Here is a 26,393-nt window from a genome sequence, read left to right on the forward strand (position 1 = left end):
CTGCTTCTTGTGGACACACTGCTGACTCTGTCCTTCTCTCTTCATTTTAGATTTTGGCCATTCCTCCGAGCTGGCATTCGTTGTGGAGCCTAGCGATGACATAGCTGTGCAGGAGCAACCCTTGATCCTCTACTGCCAGGTGGAGGGCATCCAGCCCATCACCATCACATGGCGGAAGAATGGCGTGATGATCGTGGACAGTGAGAATGCCTTTATGTTGGCCAACGGGTCGCTCTACGTCTCCCGCTTCCAGAGGGTCCGGGGAGATGGGTCCTCGGATGAAGGCGAGTACGATTGCACGGCACAAAACCACTACGGGCTGGTGGTGAGCCGGAAGGCGAAGATTCAGGCGGCGAGTAAGTACGGGCATAGTCCCACCAAAACCTCGTGGGACGATCCTGCAAGGGGCACTGGCTTTGCTGGGACAAGGAGGGCAGCATGGTGGGTGCTGGGTGTTGAGGGAGGGAGGATTAAAGAGGGGAAAGAGTGTAAAGAACCTGGAGCTGGTGTGGGGATCTGGCTGGCAGTTAATCTGTGTAGCTGTCCAGGTGTGAAAGAAGAGCTAATCAGCCTTCTCAGAGAGAAAACGAAAAGCTACCTTCTAGCAGTAAATTCCCAGTCTTGGAGGGGTAAGTTACATTAAAATCATGCAGTGAAGTAATCTATGGTTCGTGTATCTCCTGTGGTGGGTTTGGAAGCCCCTTTGTTGTGCGGCACGGCTGGGCTCTGCTTGGCAGGCAGCACTTTCCAAACCATAGGCAAAGACCTTCTGAAGGTCACGGTTTCTTTCATTTTGTTATTTAAGGCAGGCAGTGTGGAGGCAGCAAGGTCTTATTTACTACCTGGCATGGCAGTGCCTTTGGGGGCAAGGCTAACAACACCAGACAGATTGTCTGGTGGGGGAGCCCAGAGGAGGAGAGAGATGAAAATGTCAGCGAGGGAATGAAAGTTAAAGATGGGGGAGGAAGAATTACAGGGCAGGCTGTGATTCCAGCCCTGCACAGTACCCAGTTTAGCCTGTTGCATCGCCATGGCCAGAGCAGGGGGCCCTGTCGGGTCTCCTGCCACGCAGGCTGCTGGCTTCCCCCTTGCTGGCTCTGGTTGCTGGTTTATGTTTGTCCCGGGGCTGATGGCAGAGCCGAGGTGTCCTGGTGGTTTCTGTCCCTGTTGTGTTGGTGGCCAGCTCTGCCCACAGACTGTGGGCTCTGGGAGTGCCGCTGCTAATCCTTTTTTGAATTCAAACAGAAATCACCTCTGGGTGTAATTTAAATATGGGTGTGAGGACAGGTGTCCGGTACAGCCCCGGGACCTGGCCGAATGCTGGTTTGCTAAATAAGTTCTACTGAAGCGTTCTCTAACTTCTCTGGGAGATAGCTACCACTCTTCTTTCTGTGCAAGCCACTTAACTGCTGCTTCTATTGCGTTTGCAAATTGCCCTGTGATTTTTTTGGGGCAAAGCCGGAAAAGTCTATGGCAAAGTCTGGGGCTGAGGTCCTCTGGCTGTGTTCTCCAAACTGGGGGGCCTTTCGGAGCGCTGCCGCCCGCTCCCCGCAGCGCCAGAGCCGGCTGGCAGCCCACCAAGGGAACACTCCAGCCCTTGTGTATAACAATTCCCGAGTGCATGAAGTGGCCATCTGCAAACCTAGCTTTTCAGTAGTGTAAGAAGTGACATTGTCCAGGAGCCAAGGGCTTTGGGTCCGTGCCAGATTAGCAGCTGGATCTCAAACTTGTCAGTCTTGTGGTGCTAAACCTTGGAGCACTTTTGGTGAACGGCTCTGGCATTTATGAGCTGGGAGCTGGCTGACGCACAAGCACAATGTCAAACTTCTCGGACCTATAAACAGGAGACATGAGAGCCAGAGGAATTACCTTTGGGATGGTGGATTGTCAATAAACACTGTTATCTCACCTCCTGCATCAATATGTATGTGATGTGCTGTGTGTCCCTGAATAGCATTTCCTTTTGTAGCCATAGTTTTGCATGAATCAAAATGAAAAAGGGTTTGTGTTGAAAATGCTCTGGACTCTCTTCTGGCTTCAGGCTTGGTTTCTTGCCAGCCCTCAGAAGAGGTCTGGGCAAAGCCAACACAAAACAGGGGGCACCTGGCCTCGATGCCACAGGTGCCTGTGGATAATGGGAGTAAAACAGGATGTCGTGTGCAAATGTAAGCTGCTGCTCAGGGCAAGCTCCCCTGCTGTGCCTGAACCACAGGAGCATGCACTTGCGCTGAGAACTCGGTTTAAACGTAGGTGAAATCTCCTAAGAATGAATCACTGTTGTACCTTCAAGCCCCTATGTCTCAGGGTGTTTACACACAGGGAGTAGAGATTTTTCTTACCCCAAGTCTCAGTGAGCAAGTCAAACAAAGAGGGGAGGGTAATTATCCCTATTTTAGAGGTGACAGGACCATTGCATCGAAGAAATGGGTGCTGGCTGCCTGGAAGGAAAAAAAATATGAAGCGCTAAGCAGACCTTTGTGGAGCAGAGTAAATACTGCCAGTGGGTAAAACCTCATCCCAGTGCTGATCTCTTCTTCCCTCTGAGCCTGACATCTGAACACAAAAGCAAAGGAGAAATAAAAACCTTTCACAAACAAAAATCTTGAAAGTTGATCAAGGCCGTGCTACTGAGGAATAAAAGGGATCTGACAGACCGGAGCCCCTTGAGAGTTCTGCTGCACTTTTCGCTGTCTTCAAAGGCAGACTGTTAGTCTCATATCACCGTTACAGACCCTGGCTTTGTATTATTGCTTGGAATATAATCTTCTTGGCTCGGAGGAATGTACATATTTGCATTCAGGAAATGTGGGCTGGATATCATATTTTTATGTTTCAAATTTACTTCAACACTTGGCATTGAGTAAAATTTAACTGGAAGAATATGCTGCTCTCCACTGCTGCGCGTGCGGCCCCGACGGGCTTGAGGTGCATGCAGTTTCCCCATGGAGCGGGCACTTCTTAAAACCTTCCTCCTAAGAACTGACTTATTAAATTTCTTTAACTAAAATTCCAGAGAATTTCTGTATGTCGTCATTATTAACCGAAGATACTCAACAGAGGGAAGTGGACCTTGGCTGGTTTGTGGATTGGCAGGTCAGGTACTAAACACATTGATAATATTTTTGTAATGTAACCTTCTTTTGAGAAAGTACAAGTGTGCAGGAAGCCTACACATGACTGAATCGAGCGGAGGCCCTTGGTATTTCCACCCTCTGCTTAACACACTGGTTGGAATTTTTTCAGTTGCTGTTTCTGCGTCTGTTGAAACCCTGGTGTGTTAGTTTAAAAGGTTGTGGAATGCAACATGTTTTTATAATCTGATCAGGTTATTGAATACAGATCTTTTCTTTCTCCTAATGACAGTTTCATAATTTTGCATGACTCTGAGCTGTCTTAATTAAAATCAGTTTTGTAGGCAGTGTTCTCTGGAGGCACTGCTTGGCTGTGTCTTTGTGGGCCTCTGAGGAGCTGTATTTCCCTTGTGCATGTCAGAAGCTGATGCATGCCTGCTGTCTGTGGATGAAGATACTCTCTGAGCAGTAGGAACAGCTAGAGTCCGCTCCTTTGGACAGTGAGCTCCCCAAAACACAGCCGTTTGTCTTCTCATCACCACTCTTTGCTTAACTTGGCCTTACTTGACTCTGATCGTGTTGTCTCAAGGTATTTCCAGCCCTTTTTGCTGATGCTGTAATTTGATGGAGCTGGCTCCACATCATCATAAATCACGGCCCAGCTGGTGGAGTAAGACCCATTGATTATATCACTCAATAACAAGCAGTTACCACTAATTGGAAATCACCATCAAACTGGGTATCGGATCAGGCTCTGCACACATCCAGCCCGAGAGTAGCAGTTTTCCATGTTTGTCCTGGTGCTATAAAAAAAGGGAAGAGGGAAAGTAAGTCAGTCGTGCAACTTAGAGCCAAAGAGGCTTTTTGAAGTTTGGTGAAAGGAACCTGCCCAGTATTTGAAGTACTGTGGAACCTGAGAATAACTCTGGAGAGACCTGAGCTTGTGAAGACTTTCCTCGTCATGTCTTGCTGTGGAGGGACTGTTTCGTAGCCAAGCGTAGCAGCACACATCCTTGTGCCCTTCTCTGCTCCCCTACCCCCTTCCCTTCTGCGTCCTGCCCAAATCCCTCTCCTCCATCCCACTCTGCCTGCCCATCTGTGGCACTTACCCTGTTGTCAGGAAGGCAGGATTGCTGGCTGGGCAAGGCAGATGTAATGTCTCTTCTCTACATTGATCCCTGCAGACAGCAAGAGCAGCATCTCTCACCCAGCCTGAGGCCAAGCATGCTCTCCACGCAAACACACTGGCTGACGCGACCTCCAGGCCAAGGGTCTCAAGGTCATCTGCAAAAAATAAAAAGGGGGGAGGTCTGGTGCATATGCATGCTTGCAAGTTGCTTTCCCTGCCACACTGTGTGGCTAGGGCAGGAGGTTGTGAATTGCAGGATTTTTAAAGCAGCATAGATCTTCCCATCGTTTCAGCTCCTCTGCACAGAATATATTCAGGGTTTAACCTGCAGCCCCCTTTCCAGGCTCTGGGGTGGTGGGAAGAGCTGCTGAGCCCAAATAATGGCAGCATTTATAAGAGTGTAGAGACAAGAAGGAAGTCTAAAAGGATTAGGGAGAGACAAAGGGGGCTGATTATTTTATGGGTCACAATACAAGGCATTAGAGTGAGATCACAAAGGGATGTAATTACAAAAGAAGGCCATACTGGGGGGATCAAACCAGGATTAGAGTGGGAAATGTTTTTACACAGTTTTGTTCCACTCATTATGAAGTTAGCATTTTAAATTAAGGTTTAAATAAGGTGGCACCAAAGTTGTCACCAAGGTATTTCCTGGGCAGTGCCACTGTTTGGATGCAGATTGCGAGTCTCAGCTCAAAACATCGAGGCAGACCTTAAACACGTGGGTTTGCTGTTGGTTTTTCTTGTGCGTGTACAGTATCCATATTGTCAGCAAAGCCCTACCTATAGCTTGTGCTTAGATCAAGTGAACCCGTTTCCACAGTTGGAAGCAGGATACTTTTGTGATGGCACGTTTTAGTGGCGTGAAACACGTGCTGGAAGTAAAGGTATGCTTTTGAAGCAGGTGCCCTGGTGTCAGTTTGCGGCTCTGGAGACATTGGTTGTGTTACTCACAGGAACTTTTGGCTAACGGTTGCTTGCATTTTATTGCAATTTAGCCCCTGGTGTTGCATGCCAAGTTTCCTCCATCCATGAATTAAATTTATTTATTTATTTTTTTCAGTTGTAGCTCTGCTTGCATTTAATGCCCTTTCTTCTCAGATGCATAGTAGAAGGGCTTAGCCCTGCTGCCGGTGATGTTTCTTTATTGTCTGTGCTTTGAATGCTTACGGTTCTTGGTAAGCCGAGAACAAGTTCTGGGCTTGTAGCAGTGTGTCTCAGGGGGGAAAAATACCCATAAGGAATTACTGGAGAAAAAAAAAAAAAAAAAAAAAAGGAAATAAAAAGAAATTAAGTAAAGCAAAAAGACTTTGGGAGGTTTTGAGAGCCTGGATGTGATGTGTGAGTGGGTTATTTCCCTCCATCAGCTCTTTTGGCTGCCTCTAGGACATGACGTGATGCTGCCTCTCACATCTGTACTGCTGCAGTATTTGGCCCTGTGTGTGCTGCAAAACAAATGTACAAATATAGGAGTCACCGGGGGGAGATCGGAGAGATTTGACTGGGAATTTTAGTAGATTTGCAGGATTAAAAGAGTTTGTCACTTACCACCCACTGCATTTCAGTGTCTGCATGTAACAGCCAGGATTCATCCTGAGAATTGAGCACATTATAAGACCATATTTCTTTTAGCTGCTCATTTCTTAGCAGTGTGATAGTTATTTAAATATCATCTTGCACTTCTTCGCGAGGCTTCCAACGTGGATGCACCAACCTTAGCTCCGGCAGTGTTATCTCTCGTATTGAGGGTTTGCACTGCAGGCAGTAATGTCACTTAGTCATTTAGAGAAAGCTCAGGGGAAATATATCAGAAGAATTTCATTAATGGTAGCACTGTTGAGTTATTTGTCTCAATTAACTCTTGGAGCACAGCTGAGGAAGTTCTGACATCTCTGCTGTCCGCACCTGCAGCATGAGGCCACTTCTGAGTTTGCTGCCTGCTTTTTTAACGTGGGGTGATGCTCTGCCGGTACCGGGGCGGGCGGCTCTGCAGGCACGGTGACGGCATGGTGCCCAGCCTCACGTGCTTTCACACTGCTTGTGCCCCTGCCCGCTGCTTTGCTCCAGCCTATTCTTGAAGTGTGGGGCCACCCTCCTCCGTTATTTGATTCGAGAGGTCAGATCTCTGCTGCCTTAGCTGCAGTCATCACCCCAGGATCTCTTTGGTGCTGTCACCTAGAGCAGCTCTTTATCTACCTAGGACTGTTTCAGCTTAAGAATTTGTAATGCCACTTGTTATATGGTTGTTTTTCCAGCAGGCTGGTGATGATGTGATGGTTATATATGGCTTTCACTCTCATGCTGCCCTACAAGGGTCCCAGCTGGCCACAGTGTGGCCAGTAACATCCATGCACCAGTCGTGCCTCAGTTTCCCCTCTCTGAACTCAGTGTGGGTTTACTGTCAGTGTCATCATTTGCACACCCCTGTGAGCACCCTGGGGGGGAAAATTGCTATTTTGCATTTACTGGGGACCCACGTTAGCTGGGTATGGTGTTTCATCTGTGCCATCGCTTCTCTGCAAGCCTGCCAAGAGGCGAAGGGAGTGCAGTGTTGAGGAGAGGCTGGCACCCAGGTGAGAGGGAGGCTGCTTTTCTGCCGCCATTCATTGGCAAGGTGGTGAGTAGGAATCAATTTTCGGGGGTGTTTGATCAGAGCAATCAATACTGTTGATCTAGTGGGTAAGCAGTGAGTTAAAGGAAAGCATCGCTGCATTTGCCTCGAAGCTCTGGTCATGGCTGTAACCCACAGTTACTGAAAACAGCAAAATATGTAAATAAAAAAGAAGGGCATGGAAGCAGTAGAAAAGAATACCTGATTTTGTCAGCGCTGTGTCATTTGTGCTGATCCCTGCCCGCAGCAGCCTGCCCGCTATGAGATCAGGATTTGGGGGACCCTGTTTTGAATGTTTGGGGCCTTTGGGTGCAGTAGTGATAGGAGCAAAGGCAGACCTCACAAATCCCCTCTTATGGGTGAGTCCCTGCACAGGGGCTAAAGCTGCTTTCCCATGGCCCGTGGGATGAGGCTGGGGAGAGCCATCGGTTGGAGCTCCCCAACACCGAGGGATGCTGAATCCCTGCTCCATGCGCCGCCTCTTCCGCTCCAGTTTTGGCTCTACCCGCCACCACAGCCCTGTTGCTGGGAAGGGAGTCTGCTCCCACTCCTCCTAGGCACAGCATATGGTTTTCAGAGAGGTTCTTGCTTTAAACCCAATTTTACAGTTGGGTTGACTGAGGCAAAAGGAGGTCAAACGATTCGCCTGAGGTCACTCAATAAGTGGCTCAGATTAAATCTCAACCCACGACGCTGCCCGTTCCCAGCGCTGGCTGTGCCGGCCGGACCAGATGGCCTTCTGAATGCAGCGTCAAGATCCTCGGCTTTTTCTCTACCTCATTGTTCTCCATTGTGGGCTTCTGAATGCAGGACCCTGAAAGTGAGAGTCATTTGGATTTGCCGAGTCCAAGTTATTCTGTTTAATGACATGGATTTGCAGGAGAGGGTTTAGACACACTGCTTTGCTGCGGAGGTTTGAATTTTGCAGAGGTTTACCTTTTTGCTTTGGTTTTGTGATGTTAAAACTCTCTCTGCCCCCACCAACTAAAATTGGTCCTCTACCCTTCCTGCTGCTGTCTCACCAGCTGAGCAGGGCTGCCCTGGCTTTGTACCTGCACAGGTTTGTCCATAGGGCTCTCAGGCCCCCATCCCCAGGATAATTCCCTGAATGATTTTGCTGCAGCTTTCGCACCACTCTGGTCTGTCTGTGCAGTTTGTGCTTGGTCCTGGGATCACACAAGAGGGTCAGTGCAGGGTGCTGCTGGCTGGATGATGTCAGGTGTTCGGCTCTGGGAAACCTGGGGCAGGTTGCAGTCCTCGGGGCGGTGGGGAGCTCTCCTGTGCCCCCACATCCCTCTACATCCCACAGGAGGGCCTGCACTCGGGACTGGCGCCACTCACATGCCTCAGTAAGTTGGCAACTCTCGAGCATGCCTTGATTAATGGTGTTTTTTTGTCAGTCCTAAGAGGCTCCCATTATGTGCCTTTGATGCTGCATTTCGCACTTACTACTGTCACTGAGCTCAATGACTAATTTTCACAGGTCACGGGAGAGGGACAATGGATCAGGCCACATTTGGAAGAAACAAATGAAATTTTGCTGCAACTGAGAGTACTAATTAAGAGTGAGGATCAATTTGGATGTACAAAAGAGATAGTTTTAGGCTGCTGGTGTGTAAATGAGTGGCGGTATTGCAGTAGCAGAGAAGGCTCAGTGTGTGCATACTTCAGCTGCAGCATTGTACTCCGCTGCATTTGATCGATCCCTCTGTGCTTATTCATCAAGAAAAAAAAAAAACAAGCGTTCTCCTGCCTGCTGTGGCCAGGAAGGGCAGGGACGGCAAACCTGTTGGATCAAGTCATGGTTGGTCCCTGTGAGATGTTTTTAGGCCAGAAGAAGGAGCTTGTGCTTCTTCAGTTGCGTTGTCCGTCTTGGAGCATGGCACTGCAAATTGGCTGGGGACTTTTGAGCACAGTGCGTTGCGATCCCTGCCCATCTCTGTGGGCAGGATGATGCCCATCCTCATCTCAGGTCATAGCTCGTCCTATCAGGGAATGCACTGCTTTGCTGAGACTGCAGAGGAATGCTGATTTGGAGAAGGTGTCAAAGAAGGAAGGGGGACAGTCAATCTCGGCAAGGAGGACGTCGTGGATGCAGCAGGAGGAACAAGGAAAAGCCAGGGATGTGCAAGCTGGGTTCATGGCTTCACTAAGCATTGGAAACATGACTCAGATTTGCCCAAGTCTTCACGTGCAACAGAAAGTCAGGGCTAACGTGTGTCTGGGATGAGCTGGTTGCAAATGTCCAGATCTCAAAGCTGTGCTAGTGAAAAAACAGTTTTCAGATCTTTTTGGTGAAATCATGCCTATTTTTGGTTGGATTTGCCTTGGGCAGAAAGGTAGGAGCATCAGCTGGAGTACCCTTTTGCCAAGAGGGTTCTTCAGGTTCCCATGAAGCAAAGGCTAAATGGCTTTGAATATAAGCAGATTTATGGTACTGAGCAAACCTCCAGAGCAATCAGGCGGAAATGGTGGTCCCCTGTTTTCCCTTGTTCCATGGGGTCATTTGCCCATCACCATTTTTTTTCCCCTGCAGCTCAGCATCTTCCCCAGAGGGCAGTGGGTCCTTCAGCCTCAGTCCAGGGGTTTGCTCTCCTCCTGAGCTCTGTGTGGTGACATTGCCCTGAATGGCCAAGCAATGTGGCCACATCCCTTTGGTCCCCAGCATGGTGGCTCCATCTGAGGTGAGCGTGCTTGCCGAGGCACTTCGTTTGCTCAGAGCAACGTCCATGTCCAGCTCACCATGGTTTCACACGGTAATGTGTAAAGGGATGGGAGGGAAAGTCCTGACTGCATCTTTCATTAGTGATTCTAATGCTCCAGGAGAGAGGAGAGGTAGGGCCCCAAGGTGGTCAGCTCAAACTCCCTCTCTCTCATAAAAAAAAAAGCGAGGGAAGAGCCAAGAAAAAGTTCTTTGCATGCTGGACTGGTCATTTGAAAGATGATAATAAAAACAATCTTTTTTTTTTTTTTTTAATGGTAGCCAAAGAGAAAACTGCTTCTTTGTACCCTGGGACACCCATGGGTGCTCTAGCCCTTTGCAAGGGCTCAGGCTCTGCAGTTGCCCAGCACCTCTAAATGGTAGGAACTGGTCAACATCCTAAATACAGAGCCTGAGCACGAGTCTTAAGGATCCAGACTTGGCCGTTTTGGCCGAAGCAGAGTGGTGGTTGATGCTTTGGGAAGCCTGACTCTGCTACTGCTGTCCCACGCGACCTTGGGCAACTCTCCCGATGCCCTTGTATCTTCAGGAATCAGGGACAGAGGCATTGGTGCTCCCCAGCTCCTCCCAGCCCCTTTGGGTTTGGGGGCTCATTGCCCACGGACTGTCTGTGCAGAGCTGGTGCCGGGGGGGACCTTGACCCCACTTGAAGCTGTCAGAGCTTGTTATCAGCACCGGCAGCTCGTTCCCTCCGCAGCGGGTCTGGGGAGGCCGGTTCCCTCCGGGCACACTGCTCGGTGCTGAGTGCTCTGTGGCTAATTGGGGTTGAGGAATTGGGGTGCTGTGTGGACCTCACATCACTGCTGGCTGTCGATTTTCATGAGGCTCGTGGGTCTGGCTTTTCTGAGACCTTTGAGTTTGTACCCAACCATCCGGGAAGCAGCCAGAGGGTTCAGAAGTTTTTAGGGGAAGACAGAGGTCCTTCCATGCTATATTCGTATGCAAAAGCCTCTTAGACAAGGAGTTTTGAAAGCGAGCATGTGTATAGGTACACAGGAGGTGTTTGTGTTTCTGTGCTGGGGAACAAGTACAAGCCTTTCTGTTTTAAAGCATAGTTTGCATACGTTTGAAGCACCTCTGTGATTCATGCTGTCGCGTCCCGCAGGGGAAACGGGATTTGTTCTTGTACAGCTCCCTGCCCAAGGGGAGCCTGCTTAATTTTTCTTTTGCTAACTAGGTTCTCTCAAGAATGAGAGATTACCTGATCTTCCAAAAGCATTTCCAATGTGCGGAGAAGTCTGGATGACTCACAACTTTTAATTAGCTCTCCTGACCGAGGCAAGGATCCCTCCCTTCCTCCTTCCCTCCTTTACAGAGGTGGTGATTAGAATTACAATGAAGATAATCCAAACTGTATGTGTAGGGTTTTCTGTAAGCAGAGAACAAAGCAGGACATCCATCTGGTGAGTGTGAGCCCATAATACCTTTCTGCTCATTTCTCCAGTGCAACAGGAGCTGCTTGGGACGGAAGCAGGCTCATTATTTTGGAAAGGCTTGCTGACACGCAGAGCAGGGCTGGCTTGTAATCTCCAAGGCACTGAAACCGCTGCTCAGGAAGGAGCATTGCTTTTATTTTTAAGTCTACCTTTGTATTTCTCCTTGTTAAAATCTGCAGCGATGAGGGATACCAACCTCTTCTGAGCCTGCCATTAATTAGTGTATGAATGAGAGATGCCCTTAGTTTTAGCAAGGCTAATCAAAGCTGTAAGGGAGTTTTAAAAGGCACTACCCAGCAGCCGAGCTAAGCCTGTCCTGTGACAAACATCACAGCAGCAGTGAGGAAATGCATTAACTGGAGACAATCTCCTTTTCGAGTGATGCTATTTCCCCTCACTTAAAATTTCTTTCTCTGTATTTGACAGAGCTCCTGCCTCAAAACTTTGGCATCCCCTTATGCTCTCTCTTTGCAGCAGGAGGCTTGCCTTGTGCAGTGGGGTCTGCTTTCCCACGCTGTGCCCTGCAGCAGGCAGGGAAGAGGCAGAGTTTGCAACAGAGGAACGCGATGTTGGGCCCTCGGCCACGGTGCTACTTGTGCTTTACAGTCAGCTGGATTTTGCCAGGCTGCTCCAGCACGGCAAGAGGATGGGCGCATTGTGGCGGGGCCGCCTCGGTGAGAAAGGAACAACAAAAAGCCGTTGTGGAGGAGCAGCCGGCGCTCCGTGCTGCCGCTTGCCGCCATGCCGGCAGTGCAATGCATGCTTCGACTCCTGCCATGGCAACAAGTTCATCCTTAGGCCAGTACAACGGTTGGACTCAGCGTGGCAAGGCGGCCAGGAGCCGGTCCAGCCTTGCGGCATCCCCAGAAGGGCCCAGGAAGGCAGGAGGGGTGGGAATAGGTTTCGTGCCTGCAAGATGCTCTGCCAGCTGCAAAATTCAGGCTGCTGGTTTCCTACCCTAAAAGGACAGGCGAGGCGCTGGGCGATCCTTTTGGGATCCTGAGCTGGGTAGCACTGGTGTGCAGAGTCATGATGGCTCTTGCTCTCCAACATAAAGAGCTCAGGAAGGAAGATGGAGAGCGCAGATCCAAGGCAATGTTGGCCAAACACAAGAAATCCATTCCTCTTATTAGTTCTTCAAGCACTAAAAAATTCCTCCCTGCGTATCAGAGCTAGGTGCGGCGTTTGCTTTGAAGGAAATGTCTCTTCAAGCCGGGACCCCTGGCACCAAACTTGCCCGACAGCCCCACGTGAGCCAGGAGTGCTGGTGGGGTGCAGCTGGTGCAGCTCGAAAGGAAAATCTGATCAGCTGTTGAATGGCAGAGATTTGAGATGTCACACCAAGGCTTTGCGTTTCAATTCTGCGATGCATGCTGTGAAATTCATAGGTGAAGTATTTCTAGGGAGCTGCTTTGCTTCCTGTAGAAAAGGAGGGGGAAAGTGGAAAATAAATAATGCGCTATATTGGCAGCTTCCAGCATTAAAAACCTGATTTGAGCTGTCTTTCCCCTCCTAAAATCATAACGCCTGTTCTGAATTCTTGATACTTAAAAATAACAAATTATTAGTTCCTTTAGGTTGTCTGTTGACTTCTAGCTGTTATGATACACTTAAGTCATGTTTCTAGCATTTGTGATTTATGGAGGAAAAAAAAGCTTGAAAACATCTCGCTTTTAACATAACAAGAGCTAAGGTTGACAGAACTGCGAAATGCTGAAAGTTGGGGCTTCACGGCATTGCCAGACATCACAAGGTCCTTGATGACATGATGAGAGCTGGGAAAGCTGAATAAACTGATGAGCTTCTTCCATTTGGGTCCCTTGTCATGTAAATAGGCTCCAATCTGCATGTCAGATCCCTTGGGTAAGGGAGTGTAATAACATTAAAAATAAGGCAGCAAAAACCCCAAGGTGTATGTGTTAGCAATCTTTAAACAGGCAAAAAATATGCTTGAAGGAGTTTGGATCAGGTGAGAGGGCTGCTCATTACTGCTCTGCTTCTAATGCAAAAAGGTAACTGCCGTGGCTTTAAAGAAAGTACTTTAATGCTACATAAATATAATTGCTTCGATGAAATGTCTTTAGCCTCCTGAGGGAAGTTGTAGTCTGGTAAGCTTTTAGATATGAATGGACGACTCTGTAATTGCTATTGTTTCTGAGACACATTAGGAAGGCCTAATGCTGATCACTTCTGGCATGTTATGGAAGCAGCGTAATGGCAGTCCCACGCAGCGTGCAGGGGAGAGGGTATTAGTATGCATTTTGCAGGATGAAAAACTGACAAACGCTTCAGGACTGGAAGTTTTTTTCCTAATTAGATTGTGGGCTTGTGAATTTTATTTGATTTTTTTTTTTCCGTTTTCCTGCTGGTATGCAGAGTGAAGGTATCTAATTCTTTGCAATTTAGGCTTTGGATAATGAGCTTGAAGGCAACATCTCAGAGGAGTGCGGAATTGATGGGTTGGTACATCAGCTCTGGTTAATGCAGTCTCCTGACTCTGACAGGGTCCAAACCAGCTGGTTCACAGAAAAGGGCAAGACATAGGTATTGAGAATAAGTATTTTTCATGTTTTTTAATACTGATTAGTAAAACACGGAATGTTCTGATACATGGGATGTGCTTCCATCTCTGGATTGGGAGCAGCTATGTTTAAAAATCAGAATCTGGGCTTAGAGGTCATTCCGAAGAGATACCTTGGGTTGTCTCCTGGTTTTGGAGACTGTAAGCATCCTGTTTTCCAGCTTTTCTTCATGGCGTAGGGGTCAGAAAGGCTAGCAAACTGCTCTGGCACAGTAAGCAACTAGGTGGGAGCTGCAAGACCTTATCTCATCCTAGTAATTCTGGATTTGGTGGCATTTTTCCTGGCAGCAAGTGAAACTTGGGTCCTGAGAGGCAGCAGCATGACCGGGAGGACTGGCACATCCTTTGGGGTGCTGATGTAATTCTCCTGTTATCGGTCGGGCACAAGATTATTCCTCATTTTCTGCTGGGCAGTGTTTTTAAGTGCTTCTCAGTGCTGTTCGACTGCAGTCGTGTTCCCTGACAGAGAATGGGGCCTGCTTGCAGGGAGGTTTCCAGACCTGGTCGGAAGAATTAAGGCCAATGCTAGAGCCGGGTGTGGCAGGCAACTGAGATCTCCCATCGCACTGGTACTCACTCATTACAGATTAAACCCTGCATGCGGCTGGATGGTCTGTAGGGATTAGTCAATCTCCTGTGTTTTATTGGAAGTGGCATTACTTGCAAGCTTTGCCATCATTTGCCTTGCTTTTCTATTAATGTGCCTTATTTCCGTGGCTCTCCTCCCAGAGGTAGCATTTCTCAGACTAAGTGTTAAGTTGCTCAGACTAATACTCCTTGTTTTCAGAGACTGGCCCGCTCATTCCCGGCGTGGGAGCCTGGCTGAGCAACAACCATGGGATTGCTCATTTGATCTCTTGCCTCCATGTCCAGACCTGGACCTTGTCCATGCTGTCGGGTGCGTGCACATCCTGACTGCTGGATGTTTCTTCCTTCCATCAGCAGCTCATATACTTTGTCATTGGTGCTCAGAGCTGCAAATCTCTTTTTTTCTTTCTTTCTAGCTTTGTTAGCACTGGTTTCTGTTTAAGAGTGGTATCAGTTTGTGGTTATTTTGTTGGCTTGATCCTGCAAGAATATCTATCGGGTGGTAGCCAAGAAGGAGGTTAATTTCTGCCCTTGGTTTGCATGAGTGGCTCTAAAATGCTGCTGTCCTCTCACCATCCTGTGTGCAGCTCCAACTTGTTTTCCAGAGTTGATCCCAGAATGTTTGGGACCTGCTACCCAAAAGGCCTGGAGGGAGAGCCTGGAAAAAGCTCTTCTGGGAACAAACCAGAAGAGGTGGGGTTAGGTCCTTTATCATTGCCCTGTCCTTGTGTAGGGACTGATGTAAATATAGTCCTCATCTCTGCTGCACCATTAGCATCCTATTATGAAATGAAAAGTAATAACTTAGTGATGCTTTCCCTTGAATGTTTAGCCTCAAGTGGTATATCTTGGTCTTACTTGGAATTTATTTTCATTCTGGAGATTTTTACTGCCCTCAGAATCTTCACTTAGAAGAGTGTGCTTTTATGGCTCTAAACTGTGTGGTTTTAAAGACTGGGATTTTTTTTTTTCCCCCATGGGATTTTTTTTTTTTAAAAGGAAAATGAGAGGGGTCATGTAATCCTTGACATACAATAGATTATCCCAGGTTAATAACATACTGTTTTTCACAGTGAATACAGTCCTCGCCCACTGTAATTTACTCTCCATCCTGGCATGCTGTTAATTAGGATGAACATTTATGTGAAAACTTCACATATGGCCAGTGCCAGCTTTCATAATAAGTTGCCCCAAAAACGTGAGGAACGAGGGGTAGTGAGTCAATGAAAATCCCAACATAAATTGACTTTTTGTGTCCTGGCAGTGCTTGGCTGAAAGCCAAAGACAATAAGAATCCAGCGTGCCAGAATTCACAGGCAAATAACACTTTTCCACTACGGCATCCTTACGAGGCACCCTCCCAGCAGCCGTCCATCCTTCCTTCCTGCCACTCATTCCCGTGTGTCCAAGGAGGCTGTTGAGGGGGGGCTGGGGGTGGAAATGTCTCAGTGTTATGACGGGGTGCAATGAAAACATGAGTGACAGGGTGACATTTTGACAGCTTGACTTCAGGTTCCTACTGCAAATGTAAATACGTTCATTTGAATCCAATTTACACAACCAGGAGTTTTTAATGGGAAATAAATGGAGGATTGCTTAAAGGTGACTTTTAAGGATTTTATTTTTTAATCTGGGATATTTGTGGACTTTTTTTATGGGTTCAGCCACAAATTTCCATGACATTGTGGAGGTCGAAGTGGTCTCTGTCCCAGTTTGCTCCAGTCATGTGTTTTTCCATCAAATTGCTTTGTTTTCTCCAGTTTAATGCTAATCCCCATCTGAGTCGAGAGACCGCCAGCAATGTAGTTCATTAAATGTACCTATTGAGCAGCTGATAAAATTGAACCAGAATCCCATCCTCCTCAAATCAAGGACTTTTAAACAGCCAATAGTCCATTTTATCTTTTTCCTAAGGGGTCTAATCTATTGCTCTTTCTCACTTGAAGATTTGCTGTATTTTCACTGGAGAAAAGTCACTGAGTGTCTTGTCAGGTGGGAACAAGAATGGTTGAATTGCACCTCGAAGTGTGATTTATTTAGACAATCTCAGCACCTTGGGGATTTCTTATTTCTCGTTAGTGCTCCTTGTAGTAATTCCTGCCTGAGTTTTGGGTGAATAGTGCTGGCAGATGCAAACTCTGGTTCACGTTCCCATCGCAGGGAGCAATAGAGCTGTGGTTTGGTAAAAGGTGGCGTGAGATGACCCCCTGCATGACAGCATGTGGATCCACTTTGGACACGGAGCTCTTGTCCTTCTGGGGTCGGATTGCAGCGTTGCTCTGGTGCCTTCCTTCCAGGGTCCTTTTCCTCCTGGCTTTTTCAAAGAGTTACTTTTGTCTTTTCCTATCTACCTTGAAGAAGCTGGGTAGCTCTTGATGACTGCAGTATTTTGGGTAAAGCAACTTGACCAAAAAGACTTGACCAAAGGATGAGATGGACCATAGCGAGATACGACAAAAGCGCAGGAAACTGAAGCTCAGCTGAGGCCAGACCCTTATCCTGATGTCTGGCACAGCAGAGCAGGGTGTGATGCCTGCTGACCCACACAAATGTGGGTCTGAGTGGGCAAACGGATTGGGCTCAGCACTGGTTCTAAAAGGGACCTGTGTACTGATGAGAGTTTAAGTATTTTCCTTGGTTCTGCAAAATGTTAGGAAGGCGCAATGGGTGCAAACAGAGCTTAAAGCAGGCTGACTATTCACGTGGTTGAGTCTTTAGAGCAAGCTAGTGTAAGTGCAGACTGCTTCCCTCTGGTTTCCTTCTAGCAGAGAATCTGCAGCTCTCCTGTGGAGATAAGGACCAGGGGATCTCATGGTGTGTTAAATCCAGCTTGTCTTTGTGGGGCTGAAAAGAGACTGGAGCTTTCCACCAGTTGTATACACATCATTTGTTGTTTGAGTCCTTCAGGTTGTGTCAGAGGCGCCTTGCAGCTGCTGGTCCTCAAATGCATGACTTAAACCCTGGGTATTTAACAAATTTTGAAAACAGATCTGGGTTTGGGGGATTTGGAGGGGTTTGGGGTTTTTTTCTTCTTTTTTTCCTCCTGAAGTCTTTCAGTGCTCCTTGATTCAGAAGTTTTGCGGTCCAATGCATGAAAGTCTCAAGCAACAACAAAGTGCTCTGTAATGCAGCCAATTTACCTCATTTACCACCCAGCCTTTCCCCAGCTAGTGGGAGTTTAGGCACGTCTACTAGTGTATGGGGTTTTTGACTGTACAATACTCCATTCCTGGGTCTGTAACTGGAGTGGATGAGTTACCTTGGCTAAGAGCTAGAAAATCTTTAAGCCTAAGCACAGATACAGAAATCACACAGACCTTGTAGCTGTAGGTGTTTGACTTGGGCATCTGGCTGCCTTGAGACGTGGAGGTGAGAGATGGGCTCCTAGCAAAGCCCGAGTTTCACACCTGGAGTTCTGTCCCTCCGTCCCTCCAGGGACTTCAACAGCGTGTGTCGCTGCAGGTCGATGGAGGATGTCACCCAGGATTTCTAAGAAGTAGCAGATTGCTTACTCCTTACCGAGACCTGTGAACACCCATGATGGATGCTAATGAAGCATCTGCTTCCTTCTCAGTTTTAAGTGAAAGGGTTGCAAGGTAAAGTGACAGTCAGACCTCATTTATCTTAATGAGAAGGGTCAAGAGTTTAATGGAGTTTTGCTTAGTGAGGGTCTTCCAGCCTACCCTGTGTTTGTTTGGGAGACATCTCTACATTTTGAGTTCACAGGGCTTTTTATCTTGAGTGGTGTGGCTATCTGGGATTTAATACAGATGTCCTCTGAAGTCTTTCCTAGGGAGGGAGGTTTTAGAAGAAATCCAGGAGACATTCTAGTATGTCTGCTGTGACTTGGTAAATGATTTGGATAATGATATAGTGAATTTTGCAAACAACTTTTCCCTGGCTGGCATGGTGCGTGGGGCTGTGTTGCATACGTCTCTGAGCTGTGTGCTCTACTAGACGACGGTCACTTTGAAGCTCTTTCCTGTAACAGTTTAGACATTTAGCCAATGTATTTAGCAGATACCAGCAAAAAAAATGGGATTGTTTTTACATTCCAGACTCTCACCTTGTACTTACCACTTTTGAGGTTTGTTTGACACGATGCTGACATATTTACAGTGTAGCCTTACTGTATATAGTTGGAATAATCAGCCAGTCACTCAGGGCTGCATCAGCTAGGCAGAAGTAAAGCTCTTTTTACTAGTTCACGTGCAGCACCATGCTGTGTGCATAACCTCATTTCTCAAGCCTGTTTCCTAGGTACTGAACATAGACCAGAGCAACACCTACCCCTTAATGGGACAGGCCTCCAGCTGGCGTATATCAGCACAGCTCCAGCTGAGAACAGCCTTCTATCTACAAAGGACCATGCCAAGATTAGTGAGGGAATTCTTGCAGGGCTGGCGAAGCAGGTGAACGCTATCACTGTCATTTTTCAGAGGGGACATGAAGGAATAGGAGGGGTAGGATGGTGCTGAAACAGTCCAGAGCTCTGTTGCAGAGCTGGCGTGGAGTGTGAAAGCATTCAGTCTCTTGTTGAGGCGGCGTGCCCTGCCCTGAGAGGAATTCAGACCTGCTCTGCTGGAGTCATTCGTGCTCGTTCAAAGCTAACATCAAAGAGTCCCATTCTAATTCGATGCTTTTTAACACACAAATGGCGGTAAGATCATTAATTATTGCACTTAATCAACTTCAGTGATTAAATGTCCTGTGTCTGTGAGTGTCAAAAGCTGGTGAAATTTTTCCTGCTGTTGAGGTTAGATGGTGCTGCCAGCAGGCAAGGGCTACCTGCTCTCCAAAGAGGTACCTCTGTGCTGGGGTATAAATTTCATTTGGCCCAGAATATTTTCATGTCATACTTGATGGCCTGCAAGTGCCCTCCTTGCCACCCAGATAGGTAGGGAGGATCATGCCTTTTGGAGGAGGAAAGCAGCTGTGTGAGTATTTTGTGCTGTGGGAGTGTGGAGCACCTTGTCTCATGGAGACAAATGTCTCTGAGGTCTCCTGCAGAGAAACCTCTGTTGGCTCCTTGATTTCTGAGGTGTTCAGAAGCTCTAACGGTGTTACTTTTTCTCCACTGAGCACAATGCGGTGGCACTGGAGTAAGGACCATTCCCTGGGGAGGTCCCCCTCCACCTTGGGAGATGTGGGCTTGAGGCAGAGATGCCTTGGCCTCAGCTCTTCCCAAGCCGAGGAATTCTGCAGGCAGCTTGTAGCTATTTTTGCAGAACATGGCCAGTGGGCAGATAGAGAGCCAGGTGGTTATTTTCCATTCAGCCAGGTTTTGTCACCTACCGCTACCCATGGGGAGAGAATTTTTTCCCCTTCCTCTAGAGTATGAGACCTCATTGTTCCCAGCACCTGAGGCATGCAAAATCCCCCTTGCCATCCTGGGGGAAGTGTCCAAGGGTAACCATGGCTGATTAGCGAGCCCTGAGCAAAATACAGGCCAAAAAGCTCATGCATGTTACTCTGCAGGGAGAGGAAGTGGACCATCTGAAGAGGGTGCAGCTCCTGGCCTGGACCTCAGCGGCTGCGACAATATGTGGCCTGCGACCGCCCCATGGGGCTGCAGTGTTTGTCCCCAGAGGGACCCCGTGTTCGGCAGGGCTCTGCAAGAGCTGGCGTTCGGAGGCTTGAATCGGAGGCTTGAATTGGACCTGAGATAATCACACTCTGCAGCTTGGTTTGTGTTCAGCACAGTGGGGGGGACACGTCCCTTGCTGGACTAATGAGACTAGGTGTATGTGACATTTTTATGACTCCTTCCCAAGCTATTTCCTCCTAAGTTTTTCGTGTTAAATTGGATTCCTTCCCCCAGCCCCCTGGTGTTGTTGGGAAAGTTATCTGCAGACAGAAGAGTGATGCAGAGATAACGCTCCTAGGGGTAGGTCTGTCTTGACTTTATGACTCTTACATCTTTCCTTTAGGGTTTCTCTGACTTTTTGCCAGCCATAGATGCATCTCTCAGGGCATCTTCCATGGCTCTGCATTAAGCCCAGTATGTTGTGGACACTGCTCACCCCACAGCCCTTCCAAGGCTTTGTTGTTGCAAGAGGTGTTTTGGAGCAGATGTCCCAAATGAGCATTTCCCAAGTTCTCAGCCCACTAGAGATATTCTCAAGAGAAACATGCTTCAGTTTTATAATGTAGATGAGCTTTTTTTTTTTTTTTTTCTTTTTCTTCTCCCTCCAGTTTCCAGCTCCAAAAGTAGGCGGTGAATTCTAAGGCTTGAGGGAAGCAACCACACAAAAGCCTATTACAATCCAATCACATTGTGCAAGGTGGGGATTTGCAATTTTAAGCAGAGGGAGAGAGAATCGTCATGATAATTACATATAATACCTAAAGTACCTATAAATACAGATGTATATTTATATAAAGCCTCTCCCAGCACACGAGTTCCCTGTCTGGCCAGGGTTGCCAGACCACCCTGTCCTGCACAAACAAATGAGTTAGAAAGTCCGAAATTCCATCCCTGCCTTTCGGGGCTTGTCTGGGGAATTCCTGAGTAATGGAGGTTGAATTGGGTCACAAGGGCAGCGGGGAATAAATCTTCAAAGGTTAGCTCTGGCATGAAGTCTCCTTTTTTAGGCATGTCAGGGATTCTTTTGTTTTGCTTTGTTTTCCAAAGCCCCCCCCGGCCGGGGAACAATACCTCACTGGGGCCAAGCCTGGCCGGGTACAGCCCGCAGCATTGTCTGGGGGGCCGGGGAGGGAGCTGGGGGGAGAAATGACATCTTAAAGAATGGCGCTTCTTCTTATGGACACTTAGTAGATCAGTGTGCATTCAATTAACCCTATAAACTGTGCAAGGTCCAGGGAAAGAGCCTTTCAGGCATTATGGATTGAAAGTATTAAGGGGGGTGGGAGGGAGCTGTTGGTGAGTCCTGTTTAAATAAAGCCTGTTAGGCAGGAGCAGTGTGATAGGGGTGGAAAAAGGAGATTTTGATTTTTTTTTTTTTTTTTCCTGAAAACTAAATTCAAGCACGGTCTCAAGTGCTGGTTTGGATTTTCTTCAAATAAAGTTAGGAAATCATTGCACAGCTCAGGCTGGGTGTCTCGATTAGATGTTTGGTCCAGTTGTCTTTGGGTCTGCTTGCTTGGGTGCAAAGGGACCCTATAGACTGTGTTGGGTGGCAAAAACCTATTATGTGGGTATTTTCTTCCCCCTTAAATTTCTGCTTAATTCTGAATTGTATCCTAAGGCCTTAGCTGTAATAGCTGTTGGAACATCCCTGACCTTCCTGAGTGAGTGTTTGATGGTCTCCTGGGTATGAAGACATCTTAGTGCTTCTGTGAAGGACCAAAACACCTTGATTTTTCCAGTTGTGTGTCTGACATCTTGCAGGGACACTAGAAGACACTGCCATGTTTTGAAAATACAATATTTATTCCTATTAATATTTAGAGGACAGTAAAATTTTGAAACTTTTATGTGCTGGCAGCTACACCCCCACCATTCACCCCAAACCTCCAGTGCCAGTTGGGGCTAAGTAGCCCCTCCAGGATGAAAGCAATATTGTGAGCAGAGAGATGGGAACAGCCAAATTTCTTTCACTGCATATGGCTAATATTCACCTGGAGAAATCCAACCCATTTGTAGATATTAAACTAGACACAGTAATAAGTTCAGAATGTATTTCAATTTACTTTGCTGCAGATAGATTTAATTTACCAACTGCAGAGTTTTAGATGGAACTGCCTGTATTCCTGCCACTTTATGCTATGTTCTGAATATATTATACGTAAAGTTGTAAATTAATAGGCCTGTTTCTGATTTGTTGCACATATGACATGGATGTGCAGCTAAATTAACAGTGAAGTCTTAGTGTTGCAGAGTTTAATTATATTTGCAGATGAATTAGCATCTCATTCCTCTATCCCTTTCTTATTGTGAAGTACACTGGAAATGTTTTTTCCCTAAAGACATTGGTATTTTGTATTGTTTTGAGAGATCTGCTGCATTTCCAGCTTGTCTTGGAGCTGCTGTTTGAATTCACCAAGCAACCACTCTACATATAGCTATGTCTATCAATTACTGAGTGATAAGTGGCGTTTCTGGTGATTCTGTTACTTTCTGGACTTGGTATCACCAAGAGAGCTACAGTGTTAGAAGAGCAATGTGTGTCCCTGGGACCCTGCAGCCCAGGTTGGTTCCTGGCAGGTTGTTGTGGTCATGGAGAGCTGGTGGACTTTGTATGGGCTGCAAGTGCAGACTCACGACAACATGTTGGAGGTGGCTAAAGCAGAGAAATGGCCTTGGCCTTGGGGAAGAAGGAAAAGAAATAGATGGGAGTTGTACAAGCGGTTTGAGCTGTCAGTCCTTCAGTTGAGAAAGTCCTACAGCCTGCAGTAAAATGTTGGTAATGGTGCAAGGTGTTGTTTTTCCTGTGATGGTTGTTCTTGGAAAGCATCCCAAATTAGGACAGCACACAGCTGTGGGCTGAAGACTCTTTAAAACCAGGCTGAGCCTGTTACTTGGCTTTTGTTAGGTGAGATGTTTCCTGAATTGGGCCAGGATCAGGCAGTGCCAGCTGTGTTAATTCACTCTGGTGAGCTAACTCCTAATTGCCGGAGGGCACCATCATATTAGCAAGCCGGGAACATGGACCTCAAAAGCTGCTCTGCTAATAGTTGGTAAAGTCAAATGCAGTCTGATTTTGAACAAAACACGGTAAAACAACAGCGAAATGAAAGCAGCTGTGATTTTGCCTGCTAGTAAAGTTTGGTGGTGCCTAAGTCAGTGCCAAATTAGGAGGGCATCCTCCCTTTCTACCTCTGCTCTGTATTGGTTTCCTAAGGAAATAGCACCCTTGTAGCTACTTTATCTTAGGAAGTGCTCCCGAGCTTGGTGATAACAGTTTTGTGCCCTGTGCTCCTGAAGAGCTGCAAAACTGTTGGGCTTCCTAGAGGAAAAGAGCTGATGATGCTGGGGCTCAAAGTCCTGTCCCAAATTACTCCCTAAAATATGCCCTGTTCCCTCAGAGAACAGGTACAGACAGGGCTGGAAACTCATTGAGAAGATGTTACTGCAGAGTGGCATCTGCGTGGGTCCCTGCCAGCACCGTGGGGTCACAGTGTGCCAAGGTCCCCCTCCCTGACACTGCTCCTTCATGTTTGCAGAGGACCTCCATAGCATCAAGATTCTGTTAACGTGATCTGTTACTGAAAAAATAAAACCAGCAGCTCTTTTCTCTACTATCCTTCACAAGCTCCAACCCAAAATCTTTGGAGGAACCAGCACAGCTTGGCTTTCCACAGGGCTGTAGTACCCATCTCCTTGAGATCTCCAGGAGGATTAGCTTTTCTAGAATCACACAGGGCCACAAAGTCAACACTGGGTGACACTGTTCTCAGCTGTAAATAGTGTAGGTGCTTTACTGCTCTGCTGGATTGAGGACTCTTTGCACAACACCCCTGAAAGCGGCTGCCATCCTTGGCATGTTAGTAGCATCTGTTGACCTTTTTTGATGAGCAGAGATGAGATAAGGGTGTCTTGCTTTATTAGCTCTTTTAAAAATTAGTCTGACAAAACTAATGGTTTGCTTTCTCCCTGCTTTGCACTGATTAGCCTTTTATGTAGAACGGGGCCCTTAATTTAAAAGTAGCTTCTAAGGCAATTGCAGTGCAAATCGCATTTTAGGAATAAATACTTCTTTCCTGAGCAAATATAAGAAGAGTCAGCAAATATGAAGCATCTCTTTTTCATATTGTCACAAAACTGTGGTGCTCCTAAGATTGATTTGCGCTTGCTTGAGGGTGTGCTTTAATAGGAGCACATTTGGGACATAAAGTAGGAAAGGTTCTCAACAGCTTTTAATTGGAGTTGTTGCTTTTGGTGGGTCTGCACTAATTTCCAGTGGCTTTAAAGTTGGTGGGGAGTGAGGAAAGCTGGTGAAATCCCAGCTCCATCCACGGGCGGTGGCAGGTTTTCTGTTGCCTCAAAGGGATGTGGTGTGATGCTGCTGTACTTTGGAAAAAACAAGAATTAAATCCAAACGACACCAGTCCACGCACCAGGGCTGTGTATATGAACTGGAATTTAAATTTGTGTCTGTCACTGCCTAAAAAAGAAATCTGGGCTATGAGGAGAGTTTGTAAGGGGAAACCGAGCTATTCCCCCCAGAGCCGCTTTCCTAAGCCATGCCTGGTTGCCAGTAGCTTCCTGTCTGTTGTTAGTTTTTCTTTTCGAATACAATTTAGTTTCTGCAGGCCAGTGGCTTTTAATGATTTCCTTTGAGTCCATGCATCCTCTGGAGCAGCCCTCTTCTCCCTTGACATTTGATGTGGGAATGTGTACATCAGTATTGTTACTTAAACAATACCCTTCAGGCACCGATGCTGGGCCCTCAGATAAATCACAGATTAAAATGAAGCAGAATTGCTTGATAAAAAGTCTACAGTGTTCTGGCATGCAGGGAATAAACTGCGCGGAGTCCAGGTAATGGGAAATAGTGTGTGTTATCTGAAGACCCATGTAATTAATGAACAAGAAACCTGTTTACTCAGAAAATAAATGGCAGAGTTACTATAATGCCTTTCTGCTTTGAATGCTGAATGAGTATCTCCAGAGGAATAAAAGCCCTAGCAGCTCAAAGTCACATCTCAACCAGAAAGGCGGTTTGGAGACGGTGCTGAGAATTAGAGCTGTTTTGCTTTTATGAAGAATATGAAACCAGCCTTCCTTCTAATAAACACCTCATTTATTTTCTCATGGCTCCTAAGCGATCTAGTTTGCAAATCATGGTGAGGACGGAACAATTAGCGGATTCGATTCAGTGCACATGCCATTGCCAAGCAGGAAACAAGCACGCCGGGCATGAATAGCATCAATCTTATTTTCAGGCATGTGCAAGTATCTGGCACTTCAGAGAGCTTTGCAAACAGGCTGTACTTCTGTTTTTCCCCTTGCTTTCCATCCTGATCATGCTGCTGATGTATTCATGTGTATTACACCGGGATTCCGGCTTCCTCGTTACAGCTGCTGGAGTGCTGATGGCTTGGTAGGATTTTACTGTGCTCAGTATTTCAATCCCAGCTATTTTCCACGTGTGGAAAAATGCTCCTGTGCAGGAGTCAACGTTGCAGTGGGCGCTGGGAAGCGGAGAGCTGTCCCTTTAACCGTGCAGAGCATGTGGCTGTTTTTAGTTAGAGCTCTTTTAGCAAGTTGTCTCAGCACATCAGGGCCCCACTTTCATCATGCCTGGCTTTTTTTTTTCCTTCTCTTTGAGTCCTAGAAGTCAGAGGCCACAGGGGGGGGTGACAGAAAGCAGTGACCTCTGCATAAGCAGGGGGACCAGATGGCCACTCCTCTTCCTCTGAGCCTTTCTCCTCTGGCCCCAGGGCACAGATCTGTGACCTTTGCTTTAACTGAATGCCCAGACTGTGTGACTGGGGCTTTGACATGCTCTTTAATAGGCATACATTATCCCTCCGTTGCTAAAAGCCCAGAAAACTGGGTTCATTTAGATGGAATTTAAGTAAAACTGTTTGGATTGGTCTTGCTATCCCCTAGCTGCCTCCTGCTAAATTGTTGATCTTAGTGCTAATGAAGGGAAATGCACTCACAGATGGGCTAGGAAGCATTTTATTTTCAAAGCTTTGCAAAACCCAGTGTTTTCTGACAGATGAGGTGTGCACTCACCGTGTGAGCCCACTTACGTGCCCACCCACAGCACAAGCAATGCGCTGGTACTTGGACCACGTCAAACCCTTGCCCTCTGCTGCTGGACTGGGCTCACTTTTGCTCTAAAGCCTGTCTCTTCCAGTTAAAGAAAGCTTCTGATGTTAGACAGTGGGAGAACTTGGGCTTGTAGCCTCTCACAGAGTTTGCAGGCGCATGGGGGAGATGTAATCACTAATACTTCAATAATTCTCAGTTCCATCTATAGGCATTGGTCGGAGTTCCAAGTGTGAGCCAAGCTAGAGCATTGCAATGTGGTAGCACCCTGCGGTACCGAGCACAGGATCAGTGAGAATGGGCAAACATACCCCTGAGGAGGAGGGCTAGCTCTAGACCAACTGAAAATGGAGAAAATACTTTATCTACTGTGAATTAGAAGTCATTGAATTTTTCTCCAGTACCCCGGAAACTGACAAGTTCATCTGATATTTCTGTCTGGTCCTGTAGCTGTCATTAGAGGAGGCCAGACTCTCGTTAAAGCAATTTGTGTAATGGTAGCAGTGCTCTTCAGGAATGTCCCCGGGAGAAACTGGAAATACACTCTTTTCCAGCAGAATGGAAATGCGGAG

At 47.1% G+C, this 26,393-nt stretch overlaps 1 protein-coding gene across 1 annotated transcript in view; it reads left to right on the plus strand.

Moving 5' to 3' along the window:
• The window catches only part of IGDCC3 (immunoglobulin superfamily DCC subclass member 3), a 110,726-nt gene that overhangs the window by 11,218 nt on the left and 73,115 nt on the right, over positions 1-26,393 (plus strand). The window contains exon 2 of the mRNA XM_042804314.1: positions 51-356. Coding sequence (XP_042660248.1) covers positions 51-356 — 306 coding nt within the window. The remainder of the gene's footprint in view (positions 1-50; positions 357-26,393) is intronic.

Source organism: Tyto alba, unplaced genomic scaffold (assembly GCF_018691265.1).
Source record: "Tyto alba isolate M040663 unplaced genomic scaffold, T.alba_DEE_v4.0 Super-Scaffold_41, whole genome shotgun sequence".
Classification (NCBI taxonomy): domain Eukaryota; kingdom Metazoa; phylum Chordata; class Aves; order Strigiformes; family Tytonidae; genus Tyto; species Tyto alba.